The sequence below is a fragment of the Anabrus simplex genome, chromosome X, assembly GCF_040414725.1.
Source record: "Anabrus simplex isolate iqAnaSimp1 chromosome X, ASM4041472v1, whole genome shotgun sequence".
Lineage (NCBI taxonomy): Eukaryota > Metazoa > Arthropoda > Insecta > Orthoptera > Tettigoniidae > Anabrus > Anabrus simplex.
Window position 1 is genome coordinate 150,425,583 of NC_090279.1, and position 24,871 is coordinate 150,450,453.

Here is a 24,871-nt window from a genome sequence, read left to right on the forward strand (position 1 = left end):
ACCCATACACAAGATTCAACAAAGGGGCAGAACACCCCAATCATGCCCAGGAGCACTTGCTCCCAATGACATAGTAAAGCCTCCTCGAGGCACACAGAAACTTTTTTTTGAAAGAGCAACCCGCTCTCAAAGTTCCAGCCTAAGAAAAGCCACGCCAAATTCCACCTTCAAGCTGTCCTCCAAGGACATAAACACAGGGGTAAAAGTACCCAACCTACTGAGGCCGATTTAGTAAAGGAACAGGAAAATTACAAGGGCCAAAATTCGAAGTTGAACGGAGGCGTAACTTGCACTCCTAATACACTTTTAAAACCTACTTGGCACTAGGCCGCTAATACAAGGGCTAATCCCATACTAAAGAGGTGACATATAAGAAAACGATTTACATTACATTAGGAAGGGAAGAAACGGTTGTGAAAATAAGTTCACCTCAAAGCAATAGGAGTGGGAGCTCGAGAGGGTTAAGCACTCCCTATCCCAATATGTAGTTTAAAGAGATTGAATCTATACCACGTGTATTTTACATTTTAGTTGAAAGTTACATGGTAAAAGATATCGAACCTGCCCCGAGAGTTAAACAGCTGAGCTAGCAAGAAAAGAAGTTATTAAAAGGCCATTACCTTATTGATGAACCGCTGCCCGAAGAAAGAGGCGCTTCCCGCCCCCTGCTACATAATTACACTTTGAGAGATGTTACTGAAGTGGCCCGGAGACCCGAAAGTCAGCAGTTTATATACCCTCATGGAAGATTCGAGACGTTTCATTAATGATAACAACCCGCCCACAAAATTTTATTGGTTACAGAACACAGTTACAGAGCAGCTTGGGGAAGAAAGCCCCGATTATCCGAAAATTAATTTAAGAAATTCGGGATTGGCTAAGTTCAAAACTGGCGGAACGAAAGGATTAACATTGCCAACTCAAACAATGACAGAAAGAAATTTAACAAAGAGCAAACTTATGACTACAAAATTTCTTCAAAGAAAAGTTCCTTCACTTTGCACTAGGGTGCACAATAGTAGTTCTTAAGTGGTGCCATCTAGAAGAGAATGTTCACACTTCTTGCTACAGAGAAAACAAAAATACATCGAAAACGACACAGTTCAGAACACTTCAAAATTTAGAAGTAGGGACATCTTCTGAGAAACTTGAGAATTAACACGGTAGTTAAAAAGTTCAGGCTTCCTCCAGTAGAGGAGTTTCAACTGGCGCAAAATGTGAATTAGCGGAGCGGAGGTGTTCCGCCCGGTACAATTATTATTATTATTATTATTATTATTATTATTATTATTATTATTATTATTATTGTTACGGAGTTTTCCGTGGTAGGTAGAGGTGAAAGAAGGTGCGGGTGTGAATAGGTCTCCAGCTACGAAAGCAAAATTAATTTAAAATTTAACAAGGTTATATTTTCTTTTCAAAAACAAAGAAATAACAAGCACGGCAGGTACAAAGTAGCAAATCAAAAAGGGTAGTTACAATATTTACAGGAATTGGGCTTAGCGCCCTGATTTTACACTGCTTGGGCAATCAGCTCAGTTTTACCCCAAACACGAGTTTTAACAGAGGGGCAGAAAACCCCATTCATACCTAGGAGCCCTTGCTCCAAATTACACAGAAAAGCCTCCACGAGGCATACAACACTCAATTTTCAAAAGAGCCACTCGCTCTCAAAATTTAAGCCTCTCCCAGGCCACACCAAACTCCACCTTCAAGTTGTCCTCGCTGGACATAGACACAGGGGTAAAATACCCAACCTACTGAGGTCTATTAAAAAAAATGGGCAATTACATGACCTCTAAAATAACAATTTGAGAGGAGGCGATCTTGCACTCCTAATACACTTGTTTTTAAAAACCTAATCTGGCTCTAGGCCACTAATGCAAGGGCTAATCCCATACTACCGAGGTGACTTTAGAAAAGAGCAATTTGTTTTACATTAACGAAGAATAGGTTGAGAAAATAAGTTCACCTCAAGACAATGTGAGTGGGAGCTCGAGAGGGTTAGCACTCTCTATCCCAATATGCAGCTTAAAAGAGAATAGAAGAAAAGATCGTTACATTTTAGGAAAAGGTTACATGGAGGAACGCTTCGCACCCGCCCCGAGAGTTAAACTGCTGAGCTAGCAAAGAAAGAATTTATAAATCGGCCATTACCTTATTGATGACCGCTGCCGAGGAAAGAGGCGCTTCCCGCCTCCTGCTATGTACTTTATACACTGAAAGATGGAACAGAAGTGACTCGGAGACCCTAAAATCAGCAGTTTAAATACTCTCGCAGAAGGTTCTAGGCGTTAGGGGAATGAAAACACCCTCCCGCGATGATTTTATTGGTAGATCAATAAACCCCCTACACAATACTAAGAAGATACACATAATTGGTGGAAAATTAATTCAAGAAATTCGGGATAGGCTAGATTTAAAACAAGGGGAAAGAAGGGGTTAATATTGCCAACTTAACCAAAGACTGAAAAAAATTTAGCAAAGAACAAACATTTGAAATAAAAATTTCTCCAACAAAATAGTTCTTTGACTCCGCACTAGGTTGCACTATTGTTGATCTTCAGTAGTGTCCTCTAGAAGAGAAAGTTCACACTTCTTACTTCAAGTGAAACAAAACCACATCAAAAATGACACAGTTCAAAAACTCAAAATTTTCCACGTGGTGACATCTTCTGAGAAAGTAGAGAATTAATAGCGTAGATAAAGTTCAGACTTCCTCCAGCAGAGGAGTTTCAACTGGCGCAAATTTTAAATTAGCGGAGTGGAGGTGTACCGCCCGGTACAGACCTCCTCCCCCAAAAGTTCCTCCCGGGGTGACACATGAAATTGTTTGAAAACAAGGTCCAAGTTTTGATGTAGATATGGAGATTAATTGCCAAAAAAATTATAAGATTTTCTTAATTTGGTTTGATTCAGTTTCAAAATTTTGTTGTTGCAGGTGAAGTAAAGTCTTTATATTGTAGAAGTTGAATTCTGAAGATAAACATTTAATACTTAAAAGTGATGAAAAATTTTGCAATGTCCACCAAATATTGCTGTTGAATTCCCAAGTGTAGTCATTGCTTATAGTAACTGTTCATGTAGTTGAGGTTGATGAAGTTGGATGGCCAGACCGGCCGTTGCAGCTTGCGTCCAAAGGAGGCCGCTCGGACCCCTCAAGTACCCTGAGATACCGCTCGCCCGCACTATGAGGGGAGCAGAGGTGTTGAAACACGCCGCGCCCGCGGTGAACATATACAGGCTGCGGGCAAGTAGCAGGTCGTGCGCCGCACATCAGCCTTGGCCGGGAGGAGAGCTCCGGCTCGTCGTGCACATGTCGTCCTCGCTGGGGCCGAGGGGGCCCTTCCTCAAACCCAGTTGCGGCGCGGCGCCGCGCGGCTGCGGGGGCACTGAAACATTAAAGCTAGGCGGCAGAATTGTGTTAGACCATCATGTTTCTTTTGAGGGCACAGGCATGTAGAGAGATTGAGGGGCCAGCGGCGTGCAGATATCCATGGCATTTCATCTAAGCCAGCCACTGTGTGTAGTGGAGCAGGAGACGGGAGCGTGGTAATGGCCGTGGCAAGGACAGGATGGCAGTTTAACAAATCGGGGGAGGTTTCACAGAAATGCTTACATATAAAATAAAATAGAAGGAGCAGAATGCCTTAAGAGTGGAACTAAAAAAAAATATAACCTTCATATTCCTATCAAATTATATGAAGCAAGTTGACACAAAATTTACACCGGTTTCACCTGGGACAGGTGAACCCTAAATATCCTCTCGGTGGCTGGATTGCTTACTAACAATGTAACCGGCGTAAGAAAATCGAGAATGATGCATGGCCCATGAAATCTGGGGGCAAGCTTGCCCGCGGGAACAAAATTCTTGACCATCACCTGGTCACCTACCTTCAAAGTGGTGGGTCTCCGTCCACGATCATACTTTTCCCTAACCTTTTCATGAGATACCTTAAGATTGGCTTTAGCCTTCTTCCAAAGATCTTTAATATTATCCGGATCTATTGTCTCGGGTAGAATGTCACTCAGAGACCGAAGGTTAGAGAGCGGCGTGTTGGGAACAAACTTGAACATCAAGGAAGCTGGAGTGAACTTATGAGATTCATGAACCGCCGAATTCAAGGCAAAAGCTAACCAATGCAGGGACGTGTCCCACCTGGAATGATATTCATGATGATAGGCAATAAGTGCGGACCTCAGATTACGATTAACCCGTTCAGCCAGAGATGGTTGAGGGTAATAAGCAGAAGTAGTTACATGAGAGATGGATAAGTCAAAACAGAATTTACGAAATAAGTTAGATGTAAAAGCCTTAGCATTATCAGATACAATATATTGGCACGGACCAAAAGAAGCAAAAATAGAATTTAATCAAGTAATGGTAGACTGAGCGGTAGCCAGCTTAGTCGGAAATAACCAAGAAAATCTGGTAAAACCATCTACACACACAAGGATGAACTTGTTGGCATTACCCTTTGACTGGGGGAATGGTCCTACATAATCAATATATAGGCGTTCCATGGGGCGCGACGCTTGCTGAGAAGACAAGAGGCCTACCTTGGTGGACATGGTCGGTTTACTAAGCAAACAGGATTTACAAGCCTTTACTAGTTCACGGATTTCACCGTCCATACCTTTCCAGATGAACATTTCACGAATCTTTTCACGAGTTTTAAAGATACCAAGATGCCCTCCTAATGGGGTCTCATGATAATACTTGAAGATCATAGGTACAAGAACCACTGGAACAACAACTTTCATCATCTTATCATGCCTCGAAGGGCAACATAGAACACCATTCCTCAGAACATAAGGGACAACATGTTCCCCAGAAGAAAGGGTTTCCATTATCGGAGCCAGCGTCGGATCTTCACGTTGGTATTTCTCGATATCCCTAAAGAGCATGGGAGCATCTGTTAGGATGGCATTAACCTTAGATAGTATGGACTCGGAAGGTGATGAACTGTCGACCGGTTCGTGGGTCTCGACGTCGTTTGAAAACATACGGCTGAGTCCATCAGCGACAATATTTTCGGTACCTCTGATATGTCTAACATCAAACTGGAAGGCAGAAATACGAATGGCCCAACGGGCTATACGACCAGTACGACGCGGCCTACCTAAGACCCAGCTTAAGGCTTGATTATCTGTCTCCGGGTCGAATTTGACATGTTCCAGATAGAGACGGAACTTCTCTAAGGCGAATAAGACTGCCAAACCTTCGAGCTCATAGATGGAATACTTGGCTTCTTGAGCCGACAATGTCCTAGACGCATAGGCGATGGGGCGCCTCCCTAGTTCAGTCTCTTGAAGAAGGACTGCAGCTACCGCTGACGACGATGCGTCGGTTTGGACAATGAATTTCTTCGAGAAATCAGGCATAGCAAGTACAGGGGCATTACAAAGAGCTAATTTAAGGTCTTCAAAAGCGGCTTGTTGAGAAGGTCCCCACTCGAATTTGATGCCTTTCCTACGAAGAAGGTTTAAGGGCGCCGCTCTATTAGCGAAGTTAGGAATAAACTTCCTGAAGAAATTCACCATACCAATGAACCTGGCGATACCTTTAATGTCCTTGGGAGGTTTAAAATCACGGATGGCCTGTGTTCTAGAATGATCGACTGCTACACCATCCGGTGACACAATATGCCCTAGGAAAGACATAGAGGGCTTAGCAAAGGCAACCTTGGACAACTTAACAGTTAACCCAGCCTTACGAAGTCGATCGAGAACTTCTCGCAGATGATCTAGATGTTCTTCAAAAGTCTCTGAAAATACGACATCGTCCAAGTAGTGATATAAGTACTCAAATTTGATGTCGGAGAAGATCCTATCTAGTAGCCTAGTGAGTACAGCTGCTCCCGTGGGGAGCCCGAAAGGCACCGGTTGTATTCGTATAAATTCCAGTCCGTGGCAAACGCTGTAAGATGTTTAGACTCTTCGGCAAGGGGAATTTGATTATAGGCCTGATTCAAGTCCAAGATAGTAAAGAACTTGGCCTTACGAAACCATGAAAAACAAGAATGAAGGTCGGGAAGGGGCACAGATTGTAACACCACCTTCCGATTGAGAGCCCTGTAATCAATGACAGGCCTGAAGCCTCCTTGGGGTTTCGGGACTAAAAAATAGGCGAAGAATACGCTGACTTAGAGGGCCTAATAATACCGTCCTTCAACATCTGATCGATGATTTCTTTTAGAGCCTTCATTTTAGGTGGAGATAGCCTATAAGGTGGAAAACGGACAGGAATCGAATCCGTGACCTCGATTTTGTATTCAATAAGATCAGTAACACCAAGAGTATCAGAGAACACCTCGGGAAACGACTGACACAATTTGCGAATACTATCAGCCTGCTCCTCAGGTAGATGTCTAAGGTCTAACAACATCTCATCCTGGGTAGGCGAAATAGAAGAACATGATGCAGAATTACACTTTAATAGAGGGATATTACAATTAGAGGCAAATTTGAAAGTGCAAGACCTACTCTGAAGATCGAGCATAAGACCAGTGTGAGAAATAAAGTCCGCTCCCAATATAATGGGGCAAGACAAATGCTTGGCCACAAACAATTTAACTTTCCATGTGAATTGAAAAATACGAATTTTGACATATAAGGAACCGAGAATTTCTAATGGAGAGGAATTAGCCGAAACGTATTGGATCGCCGACAAACAATAGTTAGGAAGCTTACAAACAGATTTCAATTTTGAATACCAATCCGCCGAAATAATAGAACAAACACTACCTGAATCTAAGAGAGCTGTTATAGGCTCGTTATTTAACTCAATTTTGAGAAAGGGGACCGGTGCGGGGGAATCCGCCGCAATCCTAAGACACTCTTTGGGACCTTCAAAAGATGAATTTGAAAATTGCTCGTTCCCTGAATTTACAACCTGTTTACCCGGGGCTGAGTCTCGGGAAGATGGATTAGTCGACTCAGCCGAAGCCACTAGTCACTTTTTATTATAGGCATAGGTGGAATTTGCACCAGAAGTTGAGCAGGATGGGGTGCTATTCGAATTGGGACAATTCTTGGCGATATGTGAGAAAGCCCCACATTTAAAACAGCCTTGTGATGACCCGGCTCCATTCCTTGTCCCACTTGACTTGATCAGTGGACACTTGTTGCACAGATGGTCAGGCGACCCGCAAGCATAACATTTACGGGGATTGACTGGTCGGCGAGGTGGAGGCCGAGTATTACTAAAGGAAGGCGGGGGTTCTTTCGCGACACGCAAAGAATCGGCGTATCTAACTCCTTCCGCTGAGACGGCCAATGCTTCAAGTTCAGAGAAAGTTTGCGGGCACGCCGCGAAACACAAATATGACCTGTAGGGTGGTGAAATCCCTTCCACAATAGCTTGTACAATCTGATCCTCAGGGAAATGAAGAGCAAACACCCTAGTATAAAACTTAATGTCCTGTATGAAATCAGCCAAGTTTTCATCCAAGCGTTGTACACGGTAATAGTACTTCTGAATAAGGGAGGACCTGGCCCTAGCCGGGATGAAGTTAGCTAGCAAATGGGCATGGAAATCCTCAATAGATGATTGCTCGGCAATGGCTCTTACGATTTTATCTGAGAGAATACCAATAGCATACGGATAGATAATTTGCAAAATTTGACATGGAGAAAGAGAAAACACAAGGGCATGATCCTGAAATTCAACTAGAAATCTTAAAAAAGAAATTACATCACTGATGGTATTAACGGAAAACTTAGAGATACCTCTGAGCAACATTGCCAATGGATGAGGCAAGCTGCTAAACCCGGGTGACATAGTAGGTAAAGGTTTCAATGGCAAGGAAGTTAATTCAGAACGGATGTTACTCAATGATGCACGACGTTCAGATTCGTTGTCCAATGGGGCAGGGATAGTTTGAGCAGCAACGGTTATCCTATTAACTTCTCCCTTGGGAGGCGCTTCCTCACTACCTGCATTCACTGTGGTGGGTAGATCGCTTTTGGGAGGAACCTCCCCTGTTAACAATTGAGTGACCTTGCTAGATAATTCAGACATATTTTCAAGCAGCGTACTAGCTTCCTTCTTCTGAACGTCATTCAACTTTAGAGACAACAGATCGTTAACCCTATTCGAAAAATGATATAGCCTAGCTTGCACACGCTTAATTTGATTAGGAGAAGGATCATTTTCATCAAAAAAACTAACTACAGAAGCTAGCCCAGTAATATTCTCCGTGATCGTGGAAAGAGAGTCGTCAATTTCTTTTTCTCCCAAATTGGGGATGGAAATGGGCAAATCTAGGGACTCTCTAAGCTTGTTTGTGTCTACTGCAACCGTGCCTCCAGATTGTACATTTCTAATAGTCAATTCATAGATCAACTCCTCCTTGCGCAAATAGTTAAGATGGAGAACATCGCGAGGGCCGGGCATGGTGACAGAACAATTTTGAAAAACTCAAAAAAAATTCCAGCAACTGGGAAAATAGTTAGAGTTCGGAACAAACAATGTTTAGCCGTCAAAAGGGGCTAAATTGAGACCCATTCAACCACGCTCTGCTACCACTTGTTACGGAGTTTTCCGTGGTAGGTAGAGGTGAAAGAAGGTGCGGGTGTGAATAGGTCTCCAGCTACGAAAGCAAAATTAATTTAAAATTTAACAAAGTTATATTTTCTTTTCAAAAACAAAGAAATAACAAGCATGGCAGGTACAAAGTAGCAAATCAAAAAGGGTAGTTACAATATTTACAGGAATTGGGCTTAGCGCCCTGATTTTACACTGCTTGGGCAATCAGCTCAGTTTTACCCCAAACACGAGTTTTAACAGAGGGGCAGAAAACCCCATTCATACCTAGGAGCCCTTGCTCCAAATTACACAGAAAAGCCTCCACGAGGCATACAACACTCAATTTTCAAAAGAGCCACTCGCTCTCAAAATTTAAGCCTCTCCCAGGCCACACCAAACTCCACCTTCAAGTTGTCCTCACTGGACATAGACACAGGGGTAAAATACCCAACCTACTGAGGTCTATTAAAAAAATGGGCAATTACATGACCTCTAAAATAACAATTTGAGAGGAGGCGATCTTGCACTCCTAATACACTTGTTTTTAAAAACCTAATCTGGCTCTAGGCCACTAATGCAAGGGCTAATCCCATACTACCGAGGTGACTTTAGAAAAGAGCAATTTGTTTTACATTAACGAAGAATAGGTTGAGAAAATAAGTTCACCTCAAGACAATGTGAGTGGGAGCTCGAGAGGGTTAGCACTCTCTATCCCAATATGCAGCTTAAAAGAGAATAGAAGAAAAGATCGTTACATTTTAGGAAAAGGTTACATGGAGGAACGCTTCGCACCCGTCCCGAGAGTTAAACTGCTGAGCTAGCAAAGAAAGAATTTATAAATCGGCCATTACCTTATTGATGACCGCTGCCGAGGAAAGAGGCGCTTCCCGCCTCCTGCTATGTACTTTATACACTGAAAGATGGAACAGAAGTGGCTCGGAGACCCTAAAATCAGCAGTTTAAATACTCTCGCAGAAGGTTCTAGGCGTTAGGGGAATGAAAACACCCTCCCGCGATGATTTTATTGGTAGATCAATAAACCCCCTACACAATACTAAGAAGAAACACAAAATTGGTGGAAAATTAATTCAAGAAATTCGGGATAGGCTAGATTTAAAACAAGGGGAAAGAAGGGGTTAATATTGCCAACTTAACCAAAGACTGAAAAAAATTTAGCAAAGAACAAACATTTGAAATAAAAATTTCTCCAACAAAATAGTTCTTTGACTCCGCACTAGGTTGCACTATTGTTGATCTTCAGTAGTGTCCTCTAGAAGAGAAAGTTCACACTTCTTACTTCAAGTGAAACAAAACCACATCAAAAATGACACAGTTCAAAAACTCAAAATTTTCCACGTGGTGACATCTTCTGAGAAAGTAGAGAATTAATAGCGTAGATAAAGTTCAGACTTCCTCCAGCAGAGGAGTTTCAACTGGCGCAAATTTTAAATTAGCGGAGTGGAGGTGTACCGCCCGGTACAATTATTATTATTATTATTATTATTATTATTATTATTATTATTATTATTATTATTATTATTATTATTATTATTATTATTATTATTATTATGCCTTTGTTGGCAGGACGTAGTTTTTACTCTAGCCTACACTATGTCTTCTGGTATGGACTGGAGCATTACTGTTACCCCTCTTTGATCTGTCACAGCTTTACCCTTGGCTTTGACAAAATGAAAGTGACTGAGGTATTAGTGATGCTAGTAATGGCATTCCTTATACGGCCAGTCCCTGCTGTGAATGGTGGGAAAATATCGCTCATAGGGTAGGTTGGTGTGTGCATTTCAGTGGGCTTGGCAGGCTGATATGTAATAGCAACTTCTGGCTCGGTAAAGAAAGCAACGGGAAACTACCTCACTCCTCACTTCCCTAGTACGCCTCTTCAGCGATGCCTAGGCCTTCTATTGCAGCTGATGGCGGAGATGTTGAGGATCCAACCAGCCTTTGGGCTGAGGACTAAACAACACGTTATTATTATTATTATTATTATTATTATTATTATTATTATTATTATTATTATTATTATTATTATTATTATTATTATTAATGTAGATTTTGTTTCTTCTGCTGTTGTACTGTATATACACCCATATTAAACCTTCTCGTTACATTTTTATTGCCCGTATCAGTACAGTTAATCATGCTTGATTCTAATACATGCTAATAATAAATTACTTTAAAAGTGAGGGCCTACCTCATTTATTAAGGAACTGCACTCGTCGAATCTTCTGCGGTACAAACTATTCACTATTTTAAACGCTACATACTAATCACTGTTGAACAAAAAATAAATAAGTAAATAAATGCAATGCAAATTTTAATCTTATACCAGTTGTATAGTATTATTTGAAGTAATTCCACATACTGTATATGAGTTGACTATGTTTGTAAGTACAGGAGATATTATAAGTAGAATTTTGTAAACAATATAAATTTATTAAGGATGAGCTGTGTGTTTTATAGAAAAAAATTGTTAGCTTAAATTGTATAATATTGTATCCTAGGAAAATTTTCTTCTTCTCTTTTTAATTTAAAGTTTTGTGCTTGACAATAATGTATTTTAGTGTGCCATTTGCCCCCGAGGTAGGCACTTCATTTGCAAATAAAGAGATTTTGATTTTTTTATTTTAAAAAAAGTTATGCTCTCCACTCCGAAACTGCTGAAAAAATGAAATGTCGTATGGCTTTTAGTGCCGGGATATCCCAGGACGGGTTCGGCTCGCCAGGTGCAGGTCTTTCTATTTGACTCCCGTAGACGACCTGCGCGTCGTGATGAGGATGAAATGATGATGAAGACAACACATACACCCAGCCCCCGTACCATTGGAATTAACCTATTAAGGTTAAAATCCCCGACCCGGCCGGGAATCGAACCCGGGACCCTCTGAACCGAAGGCCAGTACGCTGACCGTTCAGCCAACGAGTCGGACTCCGAAACTGCTGCAAGCGAACTGTAAACTAAAATTCGAAACGTGTCGAGAGCTTCCCTCTGTGAATGATCACCAGAACATGTTACATGAGGTTAGAAGAATATAAGTGAGTTTGCAATAACATCGCCATTAACACCCGCTGCTACAGCTTCGTCTCTATTGTCCTATTTTTTTTATTGCGGGCAAGTCAAAGCTAGTCCCTAGCTTGACATTTTAAAACGTGTTGAAACTTTCACTCCCTCAAAGGTTCACTAACCTTCAAAGAATTACGAATACTCACTATGAGGACTGAGAACGAATTAACCCCTGTGTCAAGATAAATGTACGAAACATGTAATACAATCATACATTCATTTTCTCATATCCTTAATTTCTTCAGGACACTTGTACTCACATATACATTTGGTCGCATCATATGATTTATCTGAAACTAGCTGATGTACCCGTGCTTCGCTACGGAATTCTACATTGTATACAGAATTCTAGGTTAGGTAGTGTACACGTTGTGAGCAAGATTGTGTTAAATTGTATAGCTCTTAACGTTACCCTAAAAACGCGACGGGGAAGTCACCAAACGTCTGTTCTCATGTGAAGACTGGGTTAGGGAATTTTGATTGTAATGGTAGGTTCGCTTGCCTACCATCAGTCACAATCAGGTTGGGGAGTTTTCGTTATCATGGCACACACTCACTCTCCACCTGCCTTTTTACATCCTCAGAAAGACTGTCCTAGTGGTTTTCCCAACTGAAATGAACATGACATCAGTAGGAACGGCGCGATTAAAAGCAATGCTTTCATATGAAACACTCGATCAAATGAAAAACCACACATTTTCTCACTTTTAACGAACAGTACTACGCTGCCGACCCAACAGTCCAAAGTTCCAGAGCTGGAATAACCACGCCGCAGACAGACGTGATCCGTGAACACTCTTCGTCTATTTTCGGCGGGTCGGGGGGGGGGGCGGCGAATAGTGGAGAGTCCCAGGGCAAAAACGATGCCCTTTACTAACCTGTTTCCTAGGAGTACCCGATGAGTCGTAAAATCTCAATTCACTGCACTGGCGGCGGAAAATTCTATCCGTCTTGGAGGCAAAGTTTTCCTCCGACCCGGAGGAAAAACCCCTCATCACTGCTAATTTGGAACGAAATGAATGTAGAATTTAATAAAAGTTAAGTGAGAGAAGCTTTCCTTAAGAAACGGCTCTTTTCAGAATTGAATTTTGAGTTATTTAGTGAACTGTGGTGCTGTAATTTGGAATAGGAATAAATTGTAATTCTAGACCAGGTACTACTACGTAATCCTCTGTCGTAAGCGCGTACACTGTTCATTCAAAACAGCGCATCACAGTAGGGATCGAATAGCTGGAATACTATGATGAACCAGTGTGTTACGTACCAGCAGTATCAAAAAATGTATGAACCAGAGGAATGGCATGCTAAAGAAGCAAGTTTTCTAACTCCCCAGCTATTTTCCGCCAATATTCAGTCAGGCTGTTATACTCGGTACGCAGCAGTAATCCCATCTATCGGAGTTGAGTTGCAACATAAGAGACAAAGGACATCATAACAAACAATGGTCAATCTAATGTTATTGTTGATAAATGTTATCCGCTTTCGATATTGCAGGCCTTCACATTTAGTTTTCTTCAGACTCTGAAATACCACTCTTATCATAGTCAGTATGGTAAAACTGAATTAAACATAAATGATTGGAAATAGTATTCTCTATAACTTTTGTTATATACTGTAGTACAATACTTGTAGATAGGTCCAATAGCATTAATTATTTTAAAAGTAAATTCTAGGCGACTTCCCCTAAACTACAATTTCATCCAGGGTGAATAAAATTGTTCATAACTTCGACTGTAGTTCCTTATTCCCCGATTTTCATTAAATACTGTTAACCCATTTTCTCGTGGCTCGGCGTTGATATGGATTTAGCAACAAAACTACAAATTCATGAATATCTGTGTTATCATAGCCGGTACGGTAAAAATATATATGACATAAATGATCAGAAATTTAATTCTATGTAAGTTTAGTTATGTAGTATTTATCGATAGAACCACTAACACGGTAAATATTTGAGAATTAGATTTTAGGCCTTCCCCTAAACTGCCATTTCACTCAGCGTGAATAAAATTACTTATAGCCTAGTTTGTAGTGGCTCATCCCCCGACTTCACATACCAAGTTTCATTACATTCTCTTCAGCCGTTTTCTCGTGATGCGTGTACATACATACATTGATACAGACAGACAGACAGACAGGCAGACAGACAGACATCACGGAAAAGTAAAAAGTGCACTGTGGACATGGCTGATACAGAAATACCATTGTCTTCAAATTCTGAGCAATGTACAGATAAAACTATTATATATATATATATATATATATAAATAATATAACACTTTCTAAATTCTTTATGTCCGAAAATCTGGTGGGGCTAAGCCCCTTTAGCCCTTAATTATGCACCGCCCCTGCTATCAACTAGCACAGAAATACGCAATAGCGACTATATCCCTCCATATAGGGTTGGTGACAGCCTTAAAACAGGGCCAAATCCACATGTGTGGGAAAAGCCGTGCGTGAATAGGTATTTTTCAACTCCAATAGTACATAGTTACATTCTAAATCAAGCATCATCATCATACACAAATTCACACACAAAACTTAAGTATTTCCAGTGCTTCACACTACGGCTTACAATACTATAGCTTGAGCTTATTATCAGCTTAATATTACAATTGATAATAAAGTTAAAACATAACTACCCAACAACACCAACTGCAACAAGAAGACCATAACAAGCAACTCCGTGGAAAGAAAATTTTATAAGAAATACTAGTAGTTTACCATTCTAAATCCAGCATCATCATATACAAATTTACACACACAGCTTAAGTACTTTAGTGGTCCCAGTCATGGAACGGTGTGGCACATACTAACAAAATGTCTTAACATGAGGAAAATTGCCCCACGTTGGGTTCCACATCAACTCACCGACGTATAGATATGGCAACGGTATGCACTGGCAGATATCGCAAAGAACGAGACGCATTTCTGCATAGTATTGTGCCATCTGTACTTGGCGCAGTTGGGCGCTCTGTAGCTGTCATCAACAGAGAACGCCTTGGCAACGGTCTCCAATGGCTTTCCGACTTTTGGCAAAAGATAATAGACTTTGCGGGTGACTACATTGAAGGAATGTACTTGTTAGTTCATTAAATATTGTGTCCTATCAATATTGTCACTACTGTATTTACAGGTCTCGTAGGTAACTATTTGTATAACAGTTATTTACATACCAGTGCGTAAAGGTGGATGTATTTGAAATCAGGGGCGGCCCTACCTTATGTGCTGAAGTGCATTAAAAATGACGTTAGCCAAAGAATAGGAAATTATTCAACTCCCCTCACAACCAGTTAACTACTGGTGCGCTCCACGCCGGGTGTTGTGCGATTACAGCTCAGCCATATGTCTGTTTGGACACCCCCTAGGGGGTGCCTATTGCGGTGCCAGTACCGGTGCGCTATGCCGCGCTCCTCACCTGGCCTGTTGTAGAAAATAAGTATAAAAAGAATAAAATATATTAGAGTGATAATAATAATAATAATAATAATAATAAAAGTGGTGGAATATTTACTGTAATGTGGGTTCATTAGTGTGGTAATATAGCGAAACGCAACGTTATTCGTGGTGTGCCATGGCTGGATGTTAGATAAATGTCTAAATTATTCTTTGAGCCAGCGGCAAGGGCAAATTTGGATGGTCACCCATCCATGTTTTGACCACGCCCGGTGTTGCTGTAGTTGACCGGGCCTTGCCGCTGGATTGTGCGCTAGAATATGTTTATATTCCTGAGTATCGGGTGGTTATGATACTTTAATTTAGAAATACAGCATTTAATGTGGAAGTAGACAGCATAGGAAATGCGGCAGTTCGTTGTAGTGCACCCGCCTCGGTGTCCGATTGTTCCAGTGTTTTGTTAGAGCTTTTAAGGAGCGAGGTGCTTGTGCAGTTAAGGAAGTGAGGATATGTTCTTGCTGACTTGGCGGGGGTGGGATACTTGGAGACTTTAGTCTATAATGAGTTGCTTGCTTGGCATGGGGGGTGGGGGGTTCTGGTTATGGGTTGATATGAGATTTAGAAGTAAGTTCAGGATGGTGGTGGTGTCCTGTCTGGTCAGGTAACTGGGCTGTTGGGTATAGGGTCCAGGGTTCGAGTGAGGTAGGATATTGGTGGCTGTATGTACTGTAGGTTTAGTGCTTGACTGTAGATGTTTGGCGTGTCTGTAGTGTTCCTTCACTGCCTTCTTGATAAAGGGACAGCCAGGGAATGAGGCGGCATGACTGCCTTTGCAGTTTGCGCACCTCGGCTGTGTTCGCGGTACCGTGCAATCAGTGTGACGGTGTGAGCCGCCACATCTGTTGCAGCGAGTAGCCGCAGTGCAGGTAGCTGCAGAGTGGTGTAGTAGAAGGCAGTTGAAGCATTGTATGACAAGGGAGGGGCGGGGTGGGTCGTGGGTTCGAGTCACTGTTGTGTTGGTTTTATGTGTTGGCTGTCTGGCAGTCCTAGGAGCAGATTTTTTACGTCTCCTCCTAGTCTGAGTGTACTTGTTTATTGTGTCCGTGCCCGGTTGTGAGACTGATAGGGTCTCAGTCCCGGGTTCGGTTTCAGGTTGGGCGGAAAGGGGGGAGGTGAGGGGTGCATCATCTACGGTGTCATCTGTTTGTGTTGCTTGGTGCTGAGTGTCAGGTTCTGTTCGTGTGGCTGTTTCCATGTCTGAGGTGTGTTCGGAGCAGACTCTGTATTGGATGTTGTCAGTTCTTAGATGTTCAGAGATTGCATTGTAGCTTGCTTGTCTGTTAGTAGAAAATATTATGATACATCCATTACAGAGCTCTTGCGCCATTTGTACGTGTTGAATGACGGGTTTTATGGCTGTATATGTGTTTTTACGGTGGACGTACAATCGTTTGGGTGAGATGTCACTGAATGGGTCATAGGGAAGCGGGAAGATGAAGGGGTAGGAGCTGGAATAGCGTTCCTTGGTTTTGATTACTAGTGGTTGATTGAAGTTGGGTGGGTCCATGGTTTGCAGTGGGAAGGTCGGTGTCTCGGCTACTCAATCCACCGAGGTGGTCCCGACAGGGCTGGGTTAGGGCTGGGGGAAACTTGGGTGTTTGTTATAAAACACTGGAACGGTCAAACTCAAATAAGCTCAGCGAGGATTTCTAAGCTTTTAGCCGGAAACCAGGAGCTCTGCCTTTTGCGCATGCGTGCCGAACTTTTCCGATACAAAGAGAATGTGTTCCGATAGGCTGTGGAAACAACAGCCAAGACTCACTTCACAGAGATTCTTCGTTCGACCACAGAGAGGCAGCACTTGCACTAGTCGCACTTGCATTACGACCGATATGAGAAAGTGGCAGTTGGCACCCTCTTGACTCAGCGGTTGTATTTAAGAGGAGATCACTCAAAGCAAACGGGAAAACGAAATACTGTAGAGATGTTCGCGCCAGGTCTTTTAATATCAAAGAGGGTAGAATACTACCAACTTGCCTATTCCATAGCCACATTTGTACATCGATGAACTATAAAAATTGTACTTTTTATGTTGTCAAAATAAGGACATGATATTGCGATTTTCTTTCATTAAAAATGTCTTGTTTATAAATGTCACTATAAAAACATAACATGTAATTTTGCATTACGACGTTGCTGGTTTTATTTCAATGACGTTGGTAACATTGGGAAGTTCTGTTTTGGCGCGCTCACACCAAGTGTTTGAGTTCGTGAATATTTTGCTATTGCAGGTGTTATTGTGTGTTTATTATATAGTTTTATAGTTTTTTAATGAGGAATGTGTGTATGTGTTGGGGTTGATTGCGTGTTTGTTCAGTGTGGAAAACTAAGTGGAGAGCCTCTTGAAAACCGCATACCGGTATATTTCTAAATATTTTTATTTTTTGGAGTGGGGATGGGTTACAGCACACAACTGATTTTCTGCACCAGCCACCACTGTTTAAAACTAAAATTCAGCAGAGCGCGGATCGGGCTGGAAACCAGATAATATCCTATTTGTTCCTCAAGAGTAGTCGCTGCAGCTCGTAGGTACGGCACGAGTAATAGATACTACACTAAGCCAGGGCTTCTCAAACATTTTCGGCCGCGCCCCAATTATTAAACACGAAATATCCAGCATCCTCCCCCCCCCACACACACACACACACTTTCTTCTTTTCTTAGCACTTCTCGTAGGCTATTTCGCAAATAACGGAACACGGGATCCACAATATTTGCTTCTGTCTATTATTCAAAAGAATGCCGATAAAGCATAATGTCAGATAATCGTCTTGATATTTACGCACTTATCTTTTGGGTGTAGCCTCTCACCACTGGGTTTCGTGACACTCCACGTGAGATTTGTGCTGGACAAAGCGGAGGCGGGACAGGTTTTTCTCCGGGTACTCCGGTTTTCCTTGTCATCCTTCATTCCAGTAACACTCTCCAATATTAAATTTAATCTGTCATTCATTATTCATTGTCCAGGAGGACTGCAACAGGCTTCGGAAACCAGCACAATTCCTATCCTCGCCGCTAGATGGGGCTTCATTCATTCCATTCCTGATCTGGTCGGATGACTGGAAACAGGCTGTATATTTTCATTTTCTTTTGGGTGTAGAATCAGTGTTGCTGGTGGGAGCAGAGTAGAAGCAGAAGAACAATTTACTTTGAACAAATTTGAATCTTGTTCTTTATTACAACTGAATACTTTCGAAGGCGGGCAAGCAATTGATAAATCGCTAGTTGTTTTACGTCGCACCGACACAGATAGGTCTTACGAGGACGATGGGACAGGAAAGGGCTAGGAGTGGGAAGGAAGCGGCCGTGGCCTTAATTAAGGTACAGCCCCAGCATTTGCCTGTTGTAAAAATGGGGAAACCACGGAAAACCATTTTCAGGGCTGCCGACAGTGGGGTTCTAACCTAATATCTGCCGAATACTGGATACTGGCCACACTTAAGCGACTGCAGCTATCGATCTCGGTAAATTGATAAATCACTTCTATGGGATTTCATTTTACCACTGCTGATACACCACTTATCCAAGTGTATAGCGACACTTGTACTGCATCAGTTTATTGTAAATCGAGCTAACCACTGCCACTAAACACGCCCTAGAAATTACCTGTTTGCTCACTGTCTTTGAACTGACTGCAAAGGCCTGGCTGAAATCGAGTCGACAATGACAGAAATAGAAGAAAGTGTTCTTGTGAGGAAGTGGCAGTCATCAGCGGTTGTTAATTGTTTGGTTAGGTGATACCGCTGAGGGTGCTGTATGGGACATCTTACTCGCGCTTTTCCTCAGAAAACGTGCTGACAGGATCCAGTGGTACGTTCTTGTGAAATAGCAAAAGTACGAGTTTATTAGTCTTGAAAGGCGGTAAAGAACTTTCTGCCTAGGTTCATGGATGTTAGAATCTAAGGATAGCAATATTCGTTACAGAATATGAAATATAAATATTTAAACCAGAGCCGGATCACCCTCTGTTCGTCAATTTTGACGTTCCGTTTTATTCTAGGCCCACTAGATGGCAGACCGAGTGGGTGTCTATGGATGAGATTTAATGAATTTTGTCGGGTAAACACCAAATGTGTCACCAGAGATCTTTTACATGCTTACATATTACTGCATTGAGTGTCGAATGGACTTTCTTCCTCCCTTCGAAAATCCGACTACCTAAGCCGGGTTTGAACCCGCTATTTTGGGATCCGGAGGCCGACACTCTACTACTGATCTACAGAGGCAGCTTTTGAAAGAGATGCGTGTTCATTATTAAACTGGCCATTATGCAGTAATTATAGTAAATATGTAACTAAAGCACAATTGAACTACCAATTTGAAACTTCATAGCAGCACCTTAGTTCACAAGAATCACCGCACACGGAACCGATGTTTATTGTCAGGCCTTGAGACTTGAGACTGGCGCATGCGCAGCAGCAATGCTTACCCTCTGCACCTCTCACCCAGCATGAACGCGACTCCTCGTCAGACGACCATAGTATGAAATGAGAAACTGATCAAGATTATTAATATAGAATTATTTTTATGTTAAAGTGAGGTGCACGATGAAATCTGGAGTACGGCCTTTGACGCCAGAGTTGGAGGAAGTGGCGCGCAAAACAATCAACGAGGTGCCGGACCGAAGAGATGAAGACCTCTTGAAGATCAAGGAGTGGCTGGAGAAGCAGACACATATCAAGGCGAGAACAGGTAATAGCCCTGGCATACAGAAGGTAAGGTGTGGCAGTATATCCTTTGTAGCAGCTGTTTTTAATTTAATAATATTTAATAAGAAGGGTGAATTCGAACTCGAAAATGGGTCTTATGGTCGGGGGTCATCCGAAAATTTGTGTAACGTGACGTGACAAAATTTGTGACGGAAATGTAACCACAACAACCGTGCAGGCAGTGATGTAAGATATGGATGGATGGTCAGACAATGTTACCTAGCAACCGTGCCGTGCAGGCTGTGTCTTACGGCTGGTGGCAATCTCAAATTAGCAGCCGTTGATGGGTGGCCATGACCGAAAGACATATTTATGATCATTTGATTTTCGCAAAAGGAAAATGTTTTTTTCGGGGGGGGGGATAGTTGCGATTAAGTAAAGCATGTTGCTTGTAAAAAATCTCATTTTATTACTGTTATTTCGTTCCACAACGGGCAAAGTATCTTAAGTGTGTCAATATGATAGTCTTTCAACTTTGGAGCAAGCATGGACTAATTTGATGTTTCAAAAAGGGTGACCGAAAACTCTCCTAAGTGACATTTTGTCAATGAAAAATCAGATTTTCAAAAAACAATACCCGTAGTCCATTAACAACAACAACAACAACAATCAATCAATCAATCAGTCAATATTCTAAAGGCTAATGCCTTGTCGATGCAACCACTCTTTCATTTCATTGACTGTTCGTTTCAGTTCCATGTAGTTGACACAACCTAACCTCTTCTTGATGTCGTCCAAATACTTCATCCTAGGTCCTCCTCTCCCTTTCTTTCCCATCACTTTCCCTTCAAGTATATTAGTGATGAAGGTATTGTGTCTGATGACATGTCCAATAAATTTTAATTTCCTGTTTTCCATTTCGTTTAAAAATCTTCTCTCTTCTTTAACTTCCCTTAAGACTTCCAGGTTGGTTTTACTTTCCGTCCAGCTCGTTCTGGTTATTTTCCGCCATATCCACATTTCAGCAGCTTCAAGTCGATTCCTTTTAATTTACCCAGAGTCCAACTCTCACTTCCATACTGAAGTGTACTCCATACAAATGATTTCCTGACATCTATATTCATGTGTGTGCTAGTTAAAATGTTTTTCTTGTTCTTACCCCTTTCAATCCCTGACCACACAATTGTGTGGGTCCCATTCTGAGAGAATGACAGTCATGAGAATGTTTTTACCATTTTCACGTAGCTATTTGATCATATTAGCCTAATAAATTATATGATCCATTTACTTTGGCTGAAAAAAATTGCTCAGGATTGAAAGGGATAAGTGCCTGTTTTGCCAGGAAGCATATTATCCTCTGTTATCATACTACCAAGATAACATAATTGTTTCACCTGATCAATTTTGACGTTATAAATTCTTATATTGGTTTTAATTTCTTCCATATTTTTCCGTACTACCATTACTTTCGTTTTCCGTTTGTTTACTTTCAATTTCCACAGTTTAAGAGTGCCTGAGGGGATTGTCATCATTCTATTCATTTCTTTTTCTTAGTCTGCAGTTAATACGATGTCATATGCAAATCTGATAACAATGTATCCTTTCACCATAGACTTATATTCCCTTTGTCTTCTCCTTCATGATCTGAATGGCTTCCTCAATGAACATGTTAAATAAATACGGTGATGGAGACAACCTTGTCTAACTCCTTTCCTAATCCTGGCCTATTCTTCTACCTGATTGATGATTATTTTTGTGCTTTGGTTCAGATACATTTGATTAATCATTCTTCTATCCTTCCAGTCCAGTCCTATTTTCCTCATAGATCTAAACAGTAGTTCCAAGTTCACATTGTCAAAAGCTTTTTCTAAGTCAATGAAGGTAAGATAAGGCGTTCTTATCATTTCTATCCTTCTCTCCAATAACATGCGTAAGGCCAGAATTGCTTCTCTTGTTCCTCTGCCTTCTCTAAATCCAAATTGGTCTTTTCCAACATACTTATCTACTTTTCCTTTTATTCTGTTCTTAACTATGTTAATAAGTATCTTGGAGGCATGTGTTAATATTGATATTCTATAATTGGTGCAGTCAACTTCCCTTCCTATTTTACGTATGGTAATGGTTCTGAATTGTGTGAAGTCTTCTGGCACGATTCCTCTTTCGTAGCATTCATTTATTACTCTGAATAATTGGTCTTTCATGTTGATACCTACATTTTTCAGTAATTCTGCTTGGATGTCATCTACACCGGTTGTATTTCCTTCTTTCAGACTCTGAAGGGCATGTTCAAATTCATGTCTCATGATTGGAGGACCTTGCATTTCTCTTCCACACTCATTGATGTCTTCAATTGGCTTATTGTCATTCTTGAAGTCCTTATCATCGTACAGTTCTTCTATGTATTCTTTCCATCGAACACATATCTTATCGTTGTCTATCAGTAACATTCCTTCTTTGTTTTTTACTACTGCAGATTTGGTTCTATTTTTGTACTGAAAGGCACTGATTTTCTTGATCCTGTTTTCCCTTTTTTTATAACTTCTTCTATCTCTTCAACAATGTTTTTGGTCTATTTCTATTTTTCTTCTCTGCAACAGCAATCCGAAATACATGCAAAATGTGAGCAAGCAATTTGAAGAAGATAATTTTGGCGTGTGGCCTCCGAAGAGGACTGGCGCAGGTCTTTAGAGTTGACGCCGCATGGGCGACGTGCGCGTCTGTAAGTATGAGGCCCTACCTATGATGAATTCTAATGATGAAGACGACAGACACTCCCAGCCCCCGAGCCATCGGAATTAGCCAATGAAGGTTGAAACCCCCAACTCGGCCCCCAGAATAGAACCCCGGAACCCCTAGGCCGAAGGCCAACATACTAACCATTCAATATTGGAGACGGACACTGTTATTTTGTTTATACAGGGTGATCGGAAAACACGGATACCATATGTCGCACCAATGTCATTTGATCAGCTGCTGAATTTAGCCACTGAAATTGCGGTGTTGCTAGAAGTGCAAGCGGTTTATGACCGGCTTGAGAGCGTCAATAGAAAAAATAAACTTCTCCAAGGGAGGGAGTTGAACAAGGACCTCCCTGCCGTTTGGCTCGGCCCACAGCAAGCACTCTACAGTGGCACTGACTGAAACCCACAGTGTGTTAGTGTTTGATGCACATTTCTCGGTATGGCTCTCAAGAGCAACCAAACTACGTGCAGATATAGCAACACCGCCTCGTAAAACTCATTTGAATTCGCCCGCAAAGCGATTTGATTGGCTAACTTTAGCAGCTGATAAAATGACAATGGTGCGAGGTATGGACCTAATTTTTTCAAATTACTTATAAGTATGATGAACGCTCTAAGGCTCATATACTCGGTTCACGTTGATTCCGGCTACCCTGTATGGATAGTTATAACTGGACCTCGGATTTTTAGGTGGCAATAGGTTAGAATGCAAAGTAATTTGGTTTGTGGTAAGTGTCATGCAACCTGTTGTACCATAATGTAGCAAGAGTAACATAAATTCAAGGAATTATACAGGCCGTACCCCTAACATCTATGCAAATCTCATAGCATAACCGCTGTACGGGGCAGTATATACTTGTTGTTCGCTTAAGTAAATTTGCATTTCAACCTATCAGTACCTAAAAATCCGGCTTCTAGAACATATTCAATGTCGTTCCTTTTTCAGACGACCAGTTCCTCATTATTTTCCTCCGAGCCTGCAAGTTCAGTCTGGAGAGGACGAAAGAGAAGATAGACACTTATTACGCCATGAGATCTGCCTTGCCAGAGTTCTTCACCAACAGAGACCCTCTCCTGCCAGAACTCCAGGCTGTCATGGACACCGCGTGAGTACGAACACTCTTGACAGCGTCATCAATCATCCCGAAATGCACTATATCTTAAATCTTCACTAGTTCTCAAATTTTGAAAGTTCCCAGTCACTTATCCACAGACTGTGCTTGTATTCCCTGTGATGTCACCGATATTTGTTAAGCTGTCTATTTGAGAATCGACTACGACCAGAATATTTGAAATACCTCGATGAATTCACTTGCTGCAGCGCTCCAAAGAATGCAGAGCGCTCAAAGCCGGTGCCAGTATCAGCATATGGGGAAAACTTGCATGATCGTGCTCTAGTTTTTGTTTTGATATTCAGCTTAATTACCTAGCAATATAGTAATATTGAAGAGAAAGAGGAGATGTCCACGAAAATTCCTTGATTTTCTCAATTCTCTGTAACTTCTACACAATTTGAGTTAGAATCATGAAACTTTCCACAGTGATTAAAAATACGAATATTGTTCATAGCGTAAAACGTTAATTTAGACAAACGGTTTTGAAAATAAGATTATCCAAATTTGAATTTTGGCCATATTGAGGTATCATTTTCAAAGCAAGCCGGAGGTACTGGACCTTCTAATGTTTTTAGTGCTTTCGAAGATCTTTATGATTTAATGTCTGGAGGCCTTTTTAACTTCATGCCTAATTCGATTTTTAAAACTTTTTAATTTGAAAACTTCACAAAAATGTCATATATATTAAACTCTGAAGTTCATAAAATGATATATTTTGTCATTTCCTTGCAGGAAAATGTGCACCAGTGTTTTTTTCTGCCTGTCTACCAAATTTTAGATTGATACATTTAGTAGTTCCAGAGGAAAAGGTTCCTTTTGTCATGGTAAAAAAGAAGTCCAGGAAATGACGATTGAATTTCACAACATGCAACCTCGCACTGTATATCTCAAATTAAGCAAACTTTTAGCGCTATTCGCCATGCTCGACCAACCGGAAATAACACTTCACAGCCTTCTTCAGTACTCCTAAGTGTGATACCGTCAACTGGCTGACTAAACAGACGTGAAGAATTCAGAGAAGATGAAAAAAGGGGGCGTGGCACTTGACGCACATGTGTTAGGAATTTAGTGCACTTAGGTAGTGAATTTCAACTACAATCAACTCTCGATTTACCGTAATCGGATCAACCGCATTGCGGCTTAACCGCGATATCAAAAATACAAAATGCACGGCACAAAAGCAGAAAACCATGACTGATTACTTTCAGAAACAGTTAAGTTAGGTAGTCTGAATATTTTTCCTTGCCTTGTTAGTTTCAACGAAAAGTGCCGTTTATTTTACTGTTTATTAATCGTTCTTT

The 24,871-nt window shown here is 41.3% G+C and overlaps 1 protein-coding gene across 1 annotated transcript in view; it reads left to right on the plus strand.

Moving 5' to 3' along the window:
- The window catches only part of LOC136886085 (retinol-binding protein pinta), a 74,979-nt gene that overhangs the window by 27,749 nt on the left and 22,359 nt on the right, over positions 1-24,871 (plus strand). Inside the window, exons 3-4 of the mRNA XM_067158812.2 lie at positions 19,602-19,757; positions 23,402-23,561. Coding sequence (XP_067014913.1) covers positions 19,613-19,757; positions 23,402-23,561 — 305 coding nt within the window. The 5' untranslated portion in view covers positions 19,602-19,612. The remainder of the gene's footprint in view (positions 1-19,601; positions 19,758-23,401; positions 23,562-24,871) is intronic.